General features: G+C 34.0%; 1 protein-coding gene across 5 annotated transcripts in view; it reads right to left on the bottom strand.

The window, feature by feature from the left end:
• Nucleotides 1-20,247, bottom strand: part of LOC119636815 (venom metalloproteinase 3) — an 89,405-nt gene that overhangs the window by 10,027 nt on the left and 59,131 nt on the right. For 4 of the 5 annotated variants that reach the window (XM_038032458.1, XM_038032459.1, XM_038032455.1 and 1 more), the window contains exons 5-8: nucleotides 19,410-19,666; nucleotides 19,013-19,117; nucleotides 4,910-5,052; nucleotides 4,707-4,759 (exon numbers count right to left, since the gene is read on the bottom strand). In XM_038032458.1, coding sequence (XP_037888386.1) covers nucleotides 4,707-4,759; nucleotides 4,910-5,052; nucleotides 19,013-19,117; nucleotides 19,410-19,666 — 558 coding nt within the window. Of the gene's footprint in view, nucleotides 1-240; nucleotides 297-4,706; nucleotides 4,760-4,909; nucleotides 5,053-19,012; nucleotides 19,118-19,409; nucleotides 19,667-20,247 lie in introns of all 5 variants that reach the window. The other variant, XM_038032460.1, reaches the window with a different exon arrangement.

Genomic DNA, 20,247 nt, shown 5'->3' with positions numbered 1-20,247 from the left:
ATGAGGAAATTAGTATACCCGATATTGGGTATAATAAGAGCACAATATATATACATACAAATTTGAAAAATAGATAAAAATAAAAGTATTCTGCAAAAAAGTTTAGCGGAACACACACAGAGAGAGAGAGAGAGAGAGAGAGAGAAACATAAAAGCGTGCAAAAAAAGATATCATTTTACTAATTTATAACAAACAGTTGCCGTTTGCGGCTTTTGCGAGAAATTTTTGCAATTAATTACCTGCAGTACCACGATTACATTCATCATTTTCAGTGGCACGTCGACACATATCAAGTCTGAATAGTTGTAGTTAAATGAGTGAATTAATTTGGTTTTTGATCGTAAAGAATTGTGAGGTGGGCGTAATAAGAAGAAAAGAATTTCATTTATTCATATTAACATATATATGTATTTGAATTATTATACGATTTAGAAGTAAAGAGAAAAAATTAAATAACATTTCATTGTTGCATATAAAGTGAAACGAAACGAAACGAAAGAAAAAGAAGAAATAATTTGCAGACATTTTAGAAAGAAAGAAAATCTAATGAACAGAAATGAAATGAAATTTCAAATTATTTTATTGCCTCTAGATAAAGAAAAACTTGAATTATAAGCCCAAGTTTACTCTTTACTTGGTCTCGATAGGACAAATTTGGAAAAAAAACTCTTGATGACTCTTGAATCGGCTTAGCTCGTACATCCTAATCCTCGACATTCTAATCGTAGCTAAAACTAATAATTTTTGTGTTTCCATAGTCGAGTCAAATCGTTTACTAATCGAACGAATAATCGTTTATATGATCTCGGATCTAAAAGTACTTGTAAGTCATCTATCCGAGAACTCAAATTGGGAAAAGTTCTCTTAAATCAAAATAATCTTAAGTCAAATCGTACATAAGCAGTCGCTGTTTTCTATCCTAAGACAATTTTTTAATGTTAGTGAATTTTTCGCATTTGAAATTTAGGCGCATTTTGCAAAGGTTTATGCGCAAACTCAATCGTTTTACAAATTTTTAGGTCGAATCGCAAATAACTTTCGATCCAGAGAGGTAGAATCTATTGTTCGTATTTAGCCAGTATAAGTTCCTGAAATAAACAAGTTTTTGTTTTCCTTATATAGATAAAGATTTAGTTAGTCTTCTGTCAACTCTTTTATGTGGCGTATATTATATGCAACTGTCTTTTTTAACCTCTAAAATGGGGACTCATATTCGACACGTATTGTTTTGGGAATTAAAGCAAAACAATACGTAAGGCCGACAACTGAAAAAATATGCAGCGTATACGGTGAAGGACTGATAATTGATCGGGCAGTTAGAAATTGGTTTGTAAAATTCCATTCTGGAGATAAGACCTTAAAAGGGGGCATGTCCTTCCATCTTTGACGACAAGCTTTCAAGGGCAATATTGGAGAAAAATCCACGCCAATCAACAAGAGATATAACAAAAAGCTTGAATACCTTATAATCAAATATAATTTTGTCATTCAATGAACTTTATGACGCGACTTAATATATTATATTAAAAATGGGTGTAAAGATGGTCGTAAAATTGTACAAGACTCTCTCTCGTTTTTTCCGAAGATTTCAATTACCTGCAAAATATTGTAGAAGATTGTCAGCGTGGAAGGTTTGCATAGTCCCTTTGACATTTTAGGCATAAAGACGAGTAATCAAGTAGAACTTTTTCGTTTTAAAATCAGAAAGGACGCTGAGGGTAATATGCAATCAATCTACACCAAGGCTACGAAATTTCATACTATGTAAGTAGGAAAGTATAATTTGTGGTGTGACCCATCACACCAAGGATTAAAGCGGATTCTACCTGCTGAACGCCATATGTCCTAATCATTGGACTGCACGGTAGTCAGGCAGAAGTTGTGCAAAAAAGTATCAAGCCTAAAACAGAGTCAAAAAACGATTAAGGAAGACACGACTTCTATTCAATAAGCGATAGCGAACCTTTAATAGCATAAAATGATAGAAGTAGGTTTTTTTATACCCTACACCACTTGTGGTACACTGTACATCACGTTGGAGCGGACATATGTAGCACCCAGACAGGTTTAAGATAGACCCACCTTTTATTACGCCTATTTAGAATATGATTCTGAATCGATCTAACCCTGTCTGTCCGTCTGTCTGCCTGATGTCTATCCATGTATTTTTGTGTTCAAGTTGCAGGTCGTCATTTTTGAGATATTTTGATGGAATTTGGCCCACTCACATGTTTTGGCCCAAAGACGAACGCTATGAAAAATGATTCAGATCGGAACACTTTTTCAATCACTTTCCATATAAAGCCTTAAATTGAAAAGTCTTTCTATGAATGACTATATAGTATAGCGAGATGGTGTAGGGTACCTAACGGTGGAAGCGTGGCCTATTATAATGCTCTTGCTTATTAAAACATGAGATTGTTAGACGCTGTGTACTTTTCAGGCATAGTCAACGAAGAATACAATTGAGTATTGGGAGCAGACAATCAGCAGGAATACCTTATGCATTTGATAATAGGATTTTAGTCGTTGTCATAAGGTGACTCTTTACTGTTAGCATAATTCGATTTTGAGATTTCCATTGTAAGAAGAAATTCAGCGGCAACGCTAGTAGTCGTCTCTTTAACAGGCTATGGACATATTAATGAAAATTTGACTTTAGCCATGCCCTGTATTGTGGTATTTCCGTAAACAGATAACAGATCACTTTTTTAAATTAAAAGACAAAATGTTAAAAATTAATCATTTCTTGTATTTTTAATTAAAATGTGCAACAATATCTTTCGTTCCCTTGTCTGTCCGTGACATGTAGCAAAACTTCCTACGTTGAATTATGTTGTTTGCGATTATTTAAATACCACATAACCTTCGTCTAAATAACAAAAATATTAACATAACAAATAAATATGAAATGTGCTTTAAATACGTTGTGTAGTCTATTCATATAATGTACGTGTGTGTTTTGTGTGTTTATGTGCCAAATTAATAATTAATAAAAATATAAAATCTAAAAGGATATGTCAGTGATTTATATGCTACTAAATAGCTAAAACTACCACAGCGAGGGAACGGGGGAACGGGGGGGATATGATCCAAAAACTACTCCACCACAAACGAAAAATAACGGCAATTAATTTTAACCGCTGGTTAATGAGGTGATAAACAAGAACAATAATAACAAGAGATAAATAAAAACTGAATGCTTTACTCAAAGCATTTAATAAGAAGATAGGAGAATAACTTTAGAAGGAAATGAAAAATATATGATATTCGATGAATTAGAAGCAAGCGCTTCGGAAGAATGCTTTACAAGTAAGAAAGATCTTTGGTTGTCCGCCTACTTATTTTCTTTTTGGTTTAGCAAATGTTTTGATATCTGCTTAATATATATTAAGCAGGTCGCAAGATTGTTTGGATAAGCGCTGATTGCTGTTGGCTTGCGTAACCCTAAGTACGATTTACGTAAGAGATAAGCTAGTATGATGCAATGTTACCTTTTGAGAAGCGTTTGGTCACATTCCGAAGAAGCCTTTGCTTGGTTTATATTTTAGCTGTGCGCCTTAGAAAAGGCTTTATAGAAAATCTTGTATGGAACATCTTTTAAAATCAGGAAATGCCAGGAATCATGTGCGGTTTTCTAGAACGCAATATTCCAAAAATAGATAAATATTTTAAGGTTCGTTTTTTTAGATCGCAATACAAGTCCCTAAGGTTCTTCATAACATATTCTCTGTATGCTTATAAACGGTTTTTTACTCCCGGCTCGTTTTAAGATACTTCCGAGTACAGAAAAACCAGTCATCATATATCCATTCTAAACTAATGGTCAGCACTTTGCATTCTGAACTGATTTGTGGGAAGAAGCGAGAGGATTTTTTCAAATGTAACATTTTCGGCATATTAGTTAGAACTTGAAACCTGCCTTTGAAAGAATCATTGATCATATTTTTATTCTAAATCAAAAACATAGTTCGAAAATTATTGAATAGAGATAAGCTTCGAAATGATTCTCAAATAAGGCTGAACGCTTTCTCTGTTCGAAAGCGTGCTGCAATTTCGGCCGTGCTCTCAGAAGACTTGTTTATTTCCTTCATTCCAGACAAGTAGTAATTTTCGAAAATTTTGGCTGGCATGGAAGTATGAAGACATTAAAACTTCAAGGTCATGCCAATTTCATTCAAAATTTATATTCTTACCCGAAAAGTTTAAAAGTTGAAAAGAAGACATAACTTTTCTTCGAAGAAATAAATATTAGTCCCGCATGAAAATATTTTCTTTTAAACCGAAAAATAGAATCGGGAGAGAAAAAGCACGAGAAAAAAGTCTCTCTCTCTCTCTCTCCAAATTTAACTAGAATGCACTTAAGGCGTGGCAAAAGCACACAAATCAGTACTTATCCAAATGTCTTGGCGGTTAGCCTAATGTCGGCTTAACCCTAGAGCTACAACACATAAAAGAAGACCAGCCCTAGGGCTTAGTACTAGTGGTGCGATGCTGACTGATCATAGAATTATGAATCATGTAGGCACACTATTATATATATTAATTGCAAGAAGATTAGGGAGATTTTTCATAAGAATTTTCCAAAAATTATATTGAGGTCTATTTTTTTTTGTTCTTGTTATTATTATTTATGTTTATCACCAGGAACAAAAGTAACTAATTTTTAAGGATTTAAGGGAATAAAATTTCATAAGTATTTTACCCGCTGTGCCTTTGGTGCAACGACCTCCTTTACGCCTTCGACACATATCATATCTAAATAATTAGGATATAAGATGATAGTGATTCTTTTTTTTTTTTTTTTTTTTTTATTAAAGTCAAAATATTTAGAAGAAGTTTGGAAGGCTTTTTTTTGAAGGAAGGAGAACAAATTATTTAGTATAAAATAATCATTGGAGCACTTACTTTGTTATGGCTACGGCGATATCATAGACTGGTAGACGTCTTTCGCGGAATAAATATTTACCCATATCTGTTAAAGCAGCAGCGGAATCTATGGCGTCACGTCCCACGCGATTTCTTTCCAAATAGGGTGTAGCGTCACGACCCTAGAAAGAGAAAAGGTAACAAAAAATGTTTATTTAAAAATATTTATATCACTTGCCTCATGTATCATATCTATCTTGTTAATACGATTTCTAATTATCTGCGTACTCACGTTTTCTACATCAACTAACCTTTTTTTTTTTTATAGGATTTTTGTATTTGGATTTTTAGCTTAACCGGCACATGTTTGTGAAACATGATTTACATTTCATTTAAATACGATGTGTTTTACTTAATTTGTTTATTAGCTTAGAGGTTTAATTATTTTATTCTTTTCTCTTTCAATAAATTTCAATTACCATGTTTTTATTATACATAAAAGCACATGCGAGCACACGCTAGATTCATTTTCATTTGTATAAGTGATAGTGGTAGCGATTGACAAGTCGTTGAGGTAATGTAATCGAATGTAAATGTCGAATGGAACAAGAATTATAAAAAAAAAAAAGACGCTTTCAGAGAACACCACTCAGCAAGGTAGACGTCAGTTATTAACACATCAGCTGGAGTAAATAAATGAAAAATATCTATATGACCTAAAACGAAACTTATACACTCTATCTTGAAATGCAATTCGCCGGGTTTTACATGTGCATGTCGAAGTAAGGAAATGTTTTGTTCTTCAGACGCGCCATAAAGTGATCCTCAAATACAGTCTCTAATAATATTATGCTTGCATTCGCTTATTGCTTTACGTTTTTGAATTCGATGCTTCTTCTTCAATTATAACTGCTTTACCTTTAGAATCCATGAAGCATTTGAAAACAACCTCTACTCGGACTGCGTTAAATTCGTAAATTCAATTCGAATGTTAGGTATAATCCATTTTTAATCTAAACGTGAGGTTTCGAGAAGCAGTGAGGCTGAGCACAAGGAAATGGTTGAACAAAACAACAGGAATGTAAGAAGATAGCCAGTTAGGAAACTCAGGCGTTCGGGGGACAAGAGGTACTAAGCCGTAAAATGGGAACGAAACCGATACGGTATAGTAGAGAGGCAGGCTGATGTGGAAGAGGGGAAGAAGAGGGCAAGAGCGACAGTGGTTTAGAAAACTAGCGTAATAAGTGGAGAAGACAGCAAGGGAATGAAGATGCGGCGAGACAGGATGGTGGTAAGGCAATGGTAGAGGAAGCATAGAAAATGAAGACATAACGCGATGGAAAATTATTGACAGAGCGAGAGAAAAGCTTGTTAACGCAGAGAGATAGGAAGCTAGAGATATGGATTCTGTACTTTTCTCGAAGAATAACAAACGTAGCTTCTTTACAGATTAGCTAATATTTCCTGATACAGTTTCGCTTAAAGAAATAGGACATAATATGGAAAAGTAACTATGTATTTAAGTAAGTATTTAGTTATAATAAATGCCAGAGCCCTAGCTCACCATAGTACGCCTCCACCTATTAAATATGTGTAAAATTTATCTTTAGTATAATATATACTGCAGAGATTGTGGAAGCCCTGCGCATACATTTAAGCACGATAGTGTTCAAAGTCTCTCCGTCCGTCTATTAGACGTGCTTTAAAGGTTTGCCTTCATCTATTCGCGCAGTAAAATGTTAAACCTTACAATTATAGATTGTCCCAAAAATTTGCGCAAGATTTTAATTTGCCGCCATTTAAAGTGGGAAAGTGAATCCAACAAAAAAAAGGAACAATTTGACGACTGGCAGTTTAGGGTTAGAGAACAACGCTTTTTCATTGTTGAATAATGTTTTAAAAATAATAAAAGTTTGGGGACTACATCCCGCAAACGTCGTACAAAATATGGTCACCTTGATGGCTTCCTCGTAATCCTTGTAATTGCTGCATTTGAGGTTCAGCGAACCTACATATTAACATCTCACTGTTTGGGGCGAATTTTGACCTGAAGTCATACTTCTTCGAAAATGAGGCTGATCAAGCCACGACTGATAGTGGTGTTCGATAAACCAGTTATTTCCGTGATGTGCACATCTGATTGCCACATGCCATACACCCCGTGAAGCAATTCAATTAGTGCGTGAGACATTCCCTGATCGTCGTGTACTCTCTCTTTTCGGTGATCAGAGTTGGCCAACTAGATCATGTGATTTAATACTATTGGATTTCTTTTTATGGCATTACTTGAAGTCAATGATCTATGTCAGCGAGACCGCAATCACCCAGGCAACGAAGTAGGAGATTCAACGCTGCGTTAACGAAATTCAAGTACACTTATGGAAAAATTTGATAAGAAAGTGCGTGTATGTCAGAAAAACCATGGAAGCCATTTGCCCGATGCTCTATTCGACATCCTATCCTAAATGCATTATAATTCAATGAAAAAATTACAATTAAAAAAAAAAAACAGTTTGCATAAATTTTGGGACACCCTATATAACTGCGATACATATTTCGCAGGGTCTTTAAATACCTCCCAGCATGTCCTGCGAAAAGTGTTTGTAGGTTTTTTTGATTCCTTAGCAAAAGGGCAAACTAATGATTAGGAAATGATTTGTCTTAAGTTAGACACAATTTCTTTACGCTTTGATATAAAATGAATTTCCTTTTAATTGAACTAAATGAGTTTTTTTTTTTTTTTAAATGGTTTTATTGACTTTATGTAAAAGGTGAGTGAAACTTTTGCAAGTGATAAATCATCGAGTATCACGTCATGTGGCACTTTGGCAATAAATGGTGCAATTACAAGTAAAAGCTTCAAGGCCGTGAAAATTCAGATTAAAAACAATGCATTTATTATTAGCAGCCATGTCTAACTCTATACTATTCACGCATACTTACTTACTTACTTATTAACGCAATTGCGTCATAACCTGTAAACAGATAGCTGTCTGCACAAATGCAACTTTTAACTTGTTTCAGTTCAATAAGTTAAAAGCAAAAATTAGAATGTTTAGTGTTTAGTGTTTTTTTTTTTTTTTTTTGGTGTAATTTTTTTATTTTTCGATAAAATTAATTGCTCTTAAGCTGAATAACTGTAAAAACCTAAACGCTTTTACACTATTTATGACAAATTGTTTGCTTTTTTTTTTCTGTTTTGTTTCTTTTCTAGAGCAATTTTTGTTCAAAATTTTTGTTCAAAAATTTCCCATAAAACAAATAAAACTGAAAATTTTGTTTAAAATCTTTCTTAGCAAAAAAAATGCAAAAAAAAAAATAAAAAACTAATTTTAAAGCAATATTAACCATAATAATAATAATAAGTTATTTAAATGTTTATTGTAATGAAATAAACAAGTATGGTATTATATATTATGTACGTATGTTTGTATGTATGTATATATGTATGTATATATTATTGAATATTTGTTGTTTTATTTATTTACTTATTTTTCTCTCAAATGTCAGTTGTTTTTTTTGAAAAACAGAAAAACATGTTTTTTCTGTAAATTGCATTGAATGCCGCTCATCTGCTTTTTTTTTTTTTTTTTTTTTTTTTTTTGCAGAGTTTGCTCCTATGGCACACAACGTCGACAATTGTATATGAAGATGATGCTAGTGTTTCATATACATTAAGATTAAGATTTACTTATAACCTAATTGCTAACTTATAGTAATAATAAAACATGCCAACCGCAAATATGCTTTAAAGGTTAACTTGTTGCATTTGCTAGCGTAAATAACCAACCAACACAACCACCACAAGCACTTCGTTTCGGTTTATTAAGTTCAGTACTATTTGGTTTTTTTTTTTTTTTTTTTTTTTTTTTTTTTTTTTACAATTTTATGTTTTTTGCTTCTTTTCATTTGAAAAGGTGATGAAGAATTTTTGGTATCAAAGATCACTAAAGGAAAAGGTCATACGTAAGCAAAGAGGAACAGGAAAGAAATTCATGATTTACATATCCAAAAGCGGTGTGTCAATATTGCAAAGATTATACAAATAAATGATCAAGTTTTATATTTCTCAAGAATTGTCTTTGCAACGTGATAACATCTTCCAGAGTTAGCGGAGAGTTTGAAAACATAAAAAATTTGAAGCTAAGCAGAAGATGCGATAATAAGTTCAAAGGTGAGATGGGACTTATCCGTTGTGTGTGTGATCGTATGTTATTGTGTGTGAGGAATAAGTTTGTCCGTGGATGAGATCTTCGTAGTTGGAGACCTGTGGCTGCTTTCAATATCTCTTTTTTATCCGTTGTACTGGAATCTTTTAATCAAACTAAACCACACCTTCTCAACCTATACCTTTCTTACTGCACTTCGCGTTGGCATAAACCTTTGAATTGGAGTTTTTTGATGGTAACAGAAGTAGGATGGATATGGATAATCTGCACGCATCTGTTCACATCTACTAAAACTACCCACTTTGTTGTATTTTTCCCATTTTTCCGAAGATTTTGGGGAAGCAAATATTTCTACTCTTACTGTGTTATCTTTCTTGGAAAAACAGCAAACACTTTTTTCGCACAACTTCCAACAGGAATGGCTCTTGCCAGAAAATTCGAACAAACTAAAATGATTACTTGGCTATCTCAGTACCTTGAGGCAATCAGTTGTCATCCAGTGAACGACAAAATCTGGCAAATAAGTTTAAGGAGAAAACATTATATTTTTCACGCTTTATATGCCTCACGCTTAGTATGCATAAAAGCTCAGCGCGAACCAAGACATCGGTTTTATACCTATCACTGAGGGAAGGCGGTATGTTCATTTTGTTAAAACGTTTGCAATATTCAGAAGCACGCATCGGCAGCAAAAGCCATATGAATTTAAGCACGTCCGTCTCTCCTTTTATGTGACGCACATACGGCGAAGTAAAGCTATCGATGACAGTTCTTGCACCGAGAGGAATTCAGTTTTCCTTTTCTTAGTCTTTTCTAGTATAGGGGTGGTGGGTATAAAATTGTCGGTCATAGCCGCATATAATTTTCTTTCTTTTTTATTTATGTTTTTTGTAATAATGAATATTACGACCTTAAAATTTTGCATATAAAACCAAATATGATTTGAAAATAATCGTTTTCTTTAGCAAAATTATTTTAATCGTCTTTGTGTCTATTACCAGAATATGCAGCTTTTCAGCAGTGGGTCTCACTTTAAATCAATCACGCAATAGAGCAATTGCTTTAAGAGCTATTGGGTAGGTGACGCCACTCCTGCTAGAAAATGACAACAAAATAAAGTAAAGGCATACCATTAGTTTTGGCCCAAAAGATATCAATGAATATCGTTCGATGACGTAACTCATGCGATGTAATCATTGAACCGGCGGTATTTTCGAAAATATGCTCCAATTAGGTGGGCAATCCAAAGGACACGCCAGATTAGATGTAGAGATAGCTCGAGTGTATAGCTCTTCGGGGTTCTCAAATACCTAAATGCTACAGTTTTGTCGTTCACGTAAGTAAAAATGAGCCTCATCGTCGTGAAAAATGTAACTCATTAAAATATTTGAAAAATTATGATCTATGGGTTGATCACAAGAACGCGTTGACAGAGAAGTAGTCCGCTGAATAACTCTCAAACGATTCAGAAAATGTTTTGTGAATCGATGGGTACTTGCATCTGCCTTAACTCCTCTAGACTTCGTGTAGGCATCTGCATTGACTTAATTTATCCTACTGTACCATAAAAGATGTGACTCGATCAATTAAGTCTTTAGTAAAACTTCCCATAAATTTATTAAATTCCAGCTTCGCATATACATGAACCGATTGGTAGTGAACGTGTTAATGTTCAGTTTAGTAGTAGGAGCATTTGTGAGTGATAGTGGGTAAGGCCCAGCTTGAAATTTTTGAATGTTTTACAATTTACTTTAACATTTTATATAATTTAATTTTACTTATCTTGTGTTATTTCGACTAACGGAAAATATTTGTGTGATTAATTACAAGCTCCACAAAATTCAATGTTTACTTCTTTTTTTTTTTTTTGATTTTCAATTTAAATTTAAATAAAAATCTAAACCAAGCACATAAATCTTAAAATATTGTCAATTTAACAACACGAATACCTAGCATAAGCTATTTATTCTTGTAATTCGATTTCATTTTCTTAACGAACACCAACACCCTACCGAGAATATGCAAAAATTTTCGTATCGTTTGTAATAATTCACTCAATACTTTGTATTTAACTATTGCGAGCGGAAAAAGGAAAACTTTGGTCAAAGGATTCGAAAGTCCTTATTACAATTCGTAGCAGCAGAAGAAGCAGAGGAAACGCTTGCCTTGGTTGACATTAAAAGCAATTCCAGCAACTCCAGCTGAAAATGAAAGTTTGAAGGAATTCTTTTGTGAACACACTCTGTTACGCAATCACTCATGGGTTGCTCCCTAATTCGCGTAACACGGTGATCGCCAGAAAGAAGTAAAGAGAAAAGGGATAGAGAAAGAAAGATAATGGTCGCACTGGCGATCTCTGCACTAGCGATTAGTGTTATGCCTACGCCGTCTAAAGTGAAGTCAAATTCCCCGAATTTGAACCCACGAACTCTGATTTTGTTCCGATTCTTGTCTCCTCGACTACTCATGCCGATACCTATTGTAGTTAAGAAAAGAAGAGAGCAGATAGATGTGTCAAGGGAAAGACTGATGAACCAATGAAAAAGCAAAAATGCAACTATAGAGCCTTATGGGCAGACAATCAAGAAATCTTTGTTCAAATATATACGTGGGCGTATCAGTAGAATCTCTTCAACGAAGCACCTCATTTTAACTTTCTCAATTGTAGAGCCCTTTCTACTGCCTTACCGTTTGTGAAAATGTTGTGAGCGAAACGTAGAGGGGCTCAGCACATTTCTATAACCTCCGCAAATTGTTTAGATTTTTTATTAAAATTTGATTTAGGTCGTAGGAATAACTAAAGTTCCTAGCAAACTCGATAAATAGATGATAACATTGCGCATATTCATGCAGAAGATCATCGCTCTATTCTTATGAAAAAATTCGATTCGACGCATGAAGAAGTGAACAAATTGGACAAACCCTAAGCGGGGGCTTTCGAAACACGATTTTCGATATAATTTTTTGACTCGTGTGCTTGGTATAAATCAAATGGGCTAGATATGAGGAAAGTCTAATATCACAAATGGACAAAAGTTTTTGCATAAAGGGAAATGAGCTGCTTAACTAATTAGAAAGAGTGTGAACATCTTTGAGATAAGTTGTCAGTGTATATTTTGTATAAAATGTGATTTGTGTGTAATTTCAGCAAGGCTGCAGTTAAAGACGGTGAAATATCGCATTACTGAGAACAAAGGATAGTGAGGAAAAAGTCTTGTAACTTACATCTAAGAGCTTTTGGGCTATCATCTATTGGTAGGGAGTAAGGAAGGTCGTCTTCTATTAATGTATTTTTAAATTGTTTGCTTAAGAATTGGTTTTTAGCGAAAGATTTTTCGGAAGGTATCAAATGATACTTTGCATTAAGTAACCATTGCAAACAACAACATTTCGTTGGCATATACAATTCTCTGGGTTATTTTTTTTTTTTTATTTATTTATTTTTTTTATATATTATTTGTAATTTCATTCCAGTCGGTTTTTATTAAATATTTCTATTGCATGCGGAACACATTATTTCGCATTACATTGAAATGTTATCTCCCTTTGTGTGTACAACGATGGTGACGGCGTTAGTAGGTAGATGCAGACACCGAGGGACATATCAACCAACAAACAAACAAAACACATTACTTTTAATTCGGTAGAAACTTTCGCTTTCGTTTCGTTTTTTTCTGACCAGTGTGGCTGGGCATTATAATGGCCTCCTACTTGTTAAAAAAAAAAAAAACAAAAAAAAAAAAAGAAACGAAAAAACATACAACGACAGACTTTTATGAAAGGAGAACTGAATACATGTACACCCACTAAAGACTATTGCCATAGTAACCAATGGCTTGGCGCTGCCAGTACAATTGCTAGGGTTTGAAATTTAGGCCAAAATATATATGTACAACGAAATTCCCTTAAAAAACATTTGCAAAGTATTTTATATAAACGTTTGCATGCAACTAACTAGGAATAGGAAGTAAAGCAATTGGGAGTAAAATGACAATGTTTAGCAATAATTGGATATGCAATCGTTCGGGATCAGTGGCACAGTTGCGCCTTGCAACTTTCAAGCACCAAACTAAAATGTTTCTCTGTAAGTAATTTAATTTTACAAATTAGTTTTCTTGTCTACGTTGTTAAGCAGATAAACTGATTTTATCATTCCTTTTCTGATACTCAAAAAGATTAAAATTTCATTAAATGTCTGATAAGCATAAGAATTTGTGGCAAGGGTTTAACGTGGGTTCCTGCCTGTAAGGCTTAACCCCACGGTGGCCCAAACCACTTTTTAAGCGTACTACGCCCCCTGGCGAGTTAGACAATCCCCACAGAGTAGGGGCCTAAACAGCACCAGAGTCCAGATCAGTTTATTGTGTATGGAACAATAAACCCCACTCTGGTGAGTGGCGAGGGCCTAGCTGCACTCATTGTTCCATTTTAGCTAGGAACTCGCCAACCACAACCACCACGAGTACTCCCCGAAGGGCCGCACCCAGTAGTCAGGACTCACCAATTGATCAACTGACTGCTTCCGCCATAAGGCTTCCACTGTGCTTGTTGATCAATTACCACCTTTACCCGCAGGCATTCATGACATGTGTTCAAAAGTAAAAATAGGTAAAAGGGGAGAACTTATTCGTCATACCCCTTTTCCATTCTTGCATGTATTAATTAATTTACCAGACATTTTCTTTCATTCGGCCAAAGGGAAAGCCGTCCATCAATTCCTTTTTGCATGTATTAATTCATTTACCAGACATTTTCTTTTATTCGGCCAGAGGGAAAGCCGTCCGTCAATTCCTTTAGCATAAATAGTGTAATTAATTTATTTATTTGTTACGACTTAAGAACAAGTCCATCATATACCCGCAGGCATACGTGGCTTAGTGAGCGAGCTTCCTGACCCCCGTGGCTCCCAGTTTATTTTGCAAAGCCTTATGGCACACTTTGGGCGTTTGTTAAAAACAACCGTACTTGCTTCGGATCCTCCATACTTTCCTGGTAGCTAACACCAATGAACTACTTTTCTTCAAGATATATAGGTCTCGGGTATTGCACTGAACATGGTAGACTAGTCTAATGCACTCTACCATGCACTCGCTAGATTACTACCTTCATTGTACTTAAACCATTCAGTGTATTTCCTTGGTAGTAACTAGCTATAGAGTAAGAGCTCTTCTTCCAGCCAACCCCTCCACCATCTATCAGAAACTCGTCGCCGAGTTAGCAGCCCAAAACCTTAAACTCTTCTTAGCCGGCCGAAGCCGTTGCCCGGGGATCACCGCTGGGAGGTGAGAGTTTCGGCACATCTATACTTCTTATCAAAGCATAGTTCATCTCCCCTGATAAGCATAAGGTAAGCTAATCAGGGTTTCCACCCATTCTGTGCCTATTTTAGAAAGTTCTTTTGTCCAGATCGCTTTGATAGCGAGATTTAATTCGCCCTTAATTTTCCCGAACCACAGCAATAGTATTTGAAAATATTCTTGTCCATAATGTAATAAAAGTAATAATAACGGAGACCTTCCAAGAACATGGTTATTTTCTGCCTCACTTTTCTCAATTCACAAAAGGTAGCGTCATTTTTATATGTTCGCCATAAAGTGAATCGTGCTCTTCTAGCTATAGTTTCTTTATTTAGTCCCGGAATTTAACGGAATAACAAAATTTTCTTTCAAAATATTTTTCGGAATAGAAATGTGTGTGGTCTTGGCAAGAGGGAGGCAGGTTCTGAATCGATCTAGTCATGTTCATCTGTTGATTTTCTTACTGGAAATATAAAGTTTAGACAAATCTAAGCCGTCGACTAAATATTCGACATAGAAAAGATTGAACCTGCGAGTGTAGTTACTACTCAAGGCTACCACTACTTAAAACTTGTTAATCGCCTTTTTCTCTAAACTATACATTTTGAACTGGCTATACATCCAGCCCTTTGAGCTCAGAGTCGATCGACTTTAGATTTTATTTGTAGCTTTATTAGTAAAAAAAAAGCATACATGATCCTTCGATTAGTTCATTTTGATCGGTTTTTTTGATCGATTTTTACGTAACTAAAATATTCCTAGTTCAAGTCGAAGCCATTTTTTTACTTTTAAACTGCGGATGGTACGAGAGTATACTACGGATGTATACAACACCCCAAAGGATTTGATATTATACCATCTGTTTGCCTGTCTGTCCGTCTGTCCGCCTCATGTCACTTCGTGTAGTCTTTTATTCAATGTAAAGGTCCAAATTTTTGAGATATTTTGATGAATTGTATATCGATATTTTATGACTCAAGAGTGAACAGTATTCGAAATGGTTCGGATCGGATGACTTTTTTGACAACTTCCGTACAACGTTTTATTTTGAAAAGTCATTTTATGAATAATTATATTAAATGAAGCGGGGTAGGGTATTTAATGACGGGACGTGACCAACTATAAGGTTTTTACTTGTTTCAAAACATCTTACGTACTTGGAAATTTGGTGAAAATAGTCATGTGAGTGTTTTTTTACAACTTTGGAAGGTAGAAAGACAAGATTTGCCTCAAGGCGAATATAATATTTTTGCTTATTTATAAATAATTTTTTAAATGTTAAGAATATGCACAAGTACAGTATGTATTACATATGTATATATAATTTTTCTTCAATTAAAATTTTTTTCCATAATTTGCAATTATAAGTAATTATTATATATACACACATATATATATGTATATATATGGTATCTATGTGAGGAGTATTCAAAAATCATATTCAAGGGCTATATTTACAATTGTAAAGCTCTTGCTTTTAAGCTGAACAATGTTTGTCGATTTTTATGAAACCACATTTTTGAACTCATTGTCGAGAGATGGAGGCACACAGTCAGATTATGAGTTCAGTTAGCTCTGAGTTCTTTATTCATTCCTATCCATTGTCGAAATTATCAATTTTCTATACCCCTTCATGGAACCAATTTACGGATCGATAGTGACAATGGGTTATAATTACATCCGTAATCGTTAACAAACAGACAGGCAGACATACACTTAATAATAGAAAATTTTGAAAATTTTCATATATAAATTTCTTTCAAAAATCGATTCTAAAGATTAACTTAATTAGTTATTTTCCTACGTCACTGAAATGGTGTGTGTGTGTGTGTGTGTGTGCCAGACGAGGATAGCTTTCTTAATTGCTTAAAAAAACTAAATATATGCATGTGTGTAAAATGTGTGTTATTTACAAATTATTAGATTATCATTAAACGCCGACTGCATTGAAATTATAATAAAAAACAATAAATAACTGAATTTTATGTTAAAAATGATCCTATCCTTTGATTACTTGTAAACTATGCAATGCTTGTGACCGGTTTTTCTCTTTCAACTGCATATAGAGTTTTTATCTAGTCACACATTCGAGCCATGTGTGATTGGGTATACGTTAACTATATAATGATAATTGCTCTTCGAACGCATTACTACATTGCCAACTTCCTTTAGTTGCTATTAATTGAACATTTAATGCAATGTATTATCAATTATCTATAATGATAATACAAACGAAATTATGTTTAGCTAACACCGAAAACTTGCAATACTTTACTTAGTTGGTTTACTTTTATTTAAAAGAAATCACTTTTGTAACTAAAGAATATATATATGTATGCAAGTGTACTGCCTGCTATGTGGGCATAAACATGTCCAAACCAATCACGTAATGTCCAAGGAAAATATGGTATTTTTGCTTGTGTATAAATAAACTACAAAGCTCCAGGAATGAAAATCGAAGGTAAGCTAAACAAGTCAAAGTGAAAGCGATTTCTAGTATGGCAAGCGTTTAGGTTTTGGTTTTCATTGAGAAGCGCTCATCTAACAAAACCTTGGCGGGCGGAGCAATGGCTTGCTTAACTGATCATACAATGTCCCGTAAAGAAAAACACAAAAAAACACAACTTGAAGCGAAGTATGAACATCCCGACCAGGAAAGCTTTTAATTTTTTTACTCGATGGCTTTCATAAGCGACAATCTAACAAACACGATGCTTGTGTGCCTTAATATACAATATTTAAAATCATATTATATGTGAAATACCGTTCAACGTAGACGTTATGACAGTTAACTACTTCATACCACATCGCCTAACAAGATCGCCTTCAATGATTTTCGTGATCGTACACCAAAAATTTTACCTTATTCTTATATAAAGGCGCACTTTTGATGCGAGCCCTCGTTATTGAAGTTTACTTAAAACGTTCACTAATTCAAATTTAGCGAAATTACTTCACCTGTTCAAGATTTACCTGTCTGCGTCTAAGGGAGGCTACATCTGTTTTATGTAAAAAAGCACTTTGTGATACATGATAGATAATATATATTTTGTTCGGATGTATATTACAGCCAATGGAACTTAAGATAGACCCATTTATTAAAATGATCGATTGAGAATCATATTCCGAGCTTATGTTATCTGTCTGTCTGTCTGTCTGATTCTGTCTATGTATTTTTGCTTTCAACCTGCAGATCGCATTTCTTGAAAAAGTTAAAGATATTTAATACACTGACTCGGTTGACTCGTCCTACTAAAAATAGATTTGATCAAACTATTTTCACGACAGCCCTGCATGTAATACTTTAATATAAAAAAGTCGTTCTATGAAAAGAATTAAGAATTCTAAGGAGATTTTTCGACAAAAATCACTGGGCAGTAATATCTCGGTTTACTGGGTGGTATGAATAATTTGATTTGCAATGGACCTTCCTATGTTCCTACGAACAGCATGCTCTCTTTACATGGCAACATAATTTCTGATATTTTATGATGAAAGTTCGTTTACATTAGTAATTTGATATAAAATTTGTCTGCATCACATATGGACCAAATAGTTCTATCTTTTGGATCGTTTTCAAAGGAGAGTACCTCGCATGAAAATATAACTTTTATTGTAACACTGATTACTTCATTACAATCACATTATGATTGCATGCCCTTTTATGCATCCCTGTAAATGAAACCGCCATAGCCTTGAGTAGTATACGTGTAAAATAAAATGGATTACTTGTGACAAAGCCAGTATAAAGCATAGATCGTGCTTTGTTTTTCTAAAGAAACAACTATTCATCTTGGAAGGATACAATACTTTTATATGGCAATAGGAAAAAAAGTCTTTGAGAAGAAAACCAATTTTGTTAAATTTGGACGATGTCAGTTCATATTTTGCATCCTTTCCTGTATTAGGGATGTTATGAAAAATCTTCCCCTTTTTCATTATATTTTATATCACGCAAGTAAACGAAATGCGAAGGGGGAATATGGTATTTAATGAGGGACCTAGTCGGACTTGTTTTTTATTTAGGGGATTTCGAGCGATATTTACACTAAGTTAGTTGACTTTTGGTTAGACCGGAGTAAAAAACGAAGATTTGATCTCAACATTGCTTTCTTGGCCAAGTTTATGATGCGCAAAATGTGATTATATCATGTGGAGAGTGCCCGCCTCTGCATCATTTACGTTTTCCTGAGCACTCGTAATTCACGGTGTCTCAGGTGCGTGTTTCTGTATATGGCAATCACTTAAAAAATGCACACACACACGAATATGTAATGAACACAAAAGAACCTATTAGGGTTTATTTAAACTTGCCCTTAATTTCAATCGAATCGAATCAATTGAAGAATGGAGTAATGTCAACCTCGCATCGTTTAAGCTTTGTCGAATAGACCAGCAACCTATGACGCAACCAATTAAAATCTTAAGATGTAGAGATAGAGTTAAGCTTGATTATTTGTATGCTATGTGACCGTACCATCGTGATTGTTGTCTTCGCTTATTGCAACTTCAAAGGTCTACGAGAACCTGCTTTTCATTTCTATTCACTTGCACTTGTATTTTAATGTTGTTTTTATATTAATCAAAAGTTTCATTCTTCGATGGAATCTTTTGTTCTTCTTAAGAATTTTAAATTAATTTATTTAGTTATTTTGAAAACATATTATGAAACTTACCCTTGAAATGATAATGCCAGCAATACTAATGCGTATTCTAGGACCCTTCAGTAAACGATAACGTAAATCTACACCGTTCCAAAAGGAGATGAAGTAACGCTTCACCTATAATATGAATAAAAAAAAAAAAATATATATATATAAAAAAAAATAAATGGTAATAAAATGTAAAATATCAGTAAAACAATCTAGAATTTTAAATAAATTTTACATGTGACGGAATGTGTTGTGTTGTGGGCAGAAAGAAGTAAAGCGGTATGAATTTGTATCCAAGATTTATTAAATACATTAATATGTTTGCGTATAAGTTAGAGTTTGTTTAAGACAGATTTACGAGCTGGGAGTGTCTTGGCTTTGCATGTTAACTTACACACACACACACATATACGCATATTACCTGTAAATTATCACCGCCGTGCAAACGATAACCATCATAATCAACAATAACTAAAATTTCTGGATAAATTATATAAGGAGCTTGACGTTTGTCTCGTTGATGTGCCGCCAATTCGTCATTTTCAATGTGATCTTCGGCTTCCAAAAATTCTTCTTCCATTTCGATATCATCCAATGTGGTACGATGTTGGCGATTAAAAGAACGTCGTCTTCTTTGTAATTTTGCGTTAAACTTTAAATCATCCGGTTCCATAAAAGCTAAGTAAAATGAAATAAATTTAGCGAAAAAATTTAATAAATTTTAAATATTTTGTCATTTTTTTTATTTACAAATTTTATTTATTTTTTTTTTAAATAATTTATTTAGTTTTGATTAAAGTTATAGCACCTCATTAAAACGGTATTTTTCCATTTAAATTAATTTTACAAAATGTGGAAAAAAAATGCACAAAAAAATACATTAACAATTTCAATGAAATATGGAATTTAATAAAGTAAAAAGCTTGGCGACAAGCCTACAAAACTGAATTTCTGATAAGCATTTTTATGGTCTTTCACAAAAAGACTTTCTGTTAACAGGAAATTGTTGCATTTGTGAAGGCTAGTTGTAATTGAGAGCTCAGATTACTTTAACAAAAAAGAAAAAAAAAAAAAAAAAGCAAGAAACAACAACAATAACAAAATGAATAAATAAAATTATATCCTGCACAACGTGTACACCAAACCGCTAAACGACTTCATGCATTCTGATAATATTTTATTAAATGCATCGACTACAACCGTGAGATCTCTTCACTTTTTCCTCCATCGGGAACCAAGCCGCTAAACGAGTCCATGCA

The sequence above is a fragment of the Glossina fuscipes genome, unplaced genomic scaffold (assembly GCF_014805625.2).
Source record: "Glossina fuscipes isolate IAEA_lab_2018 unplaced genomic scaffold, Yale_Gfus_2 28, whole genome shotgun sequence".
NCBI lineage: Eukaryota > Metazoa > Arthropoda > Insecta > Diptera > Glossinidae > Glossina > Glossina fuscipes.
This window is presented reverse-complemented; position numbering and strand designations above follow the sequence as displayed.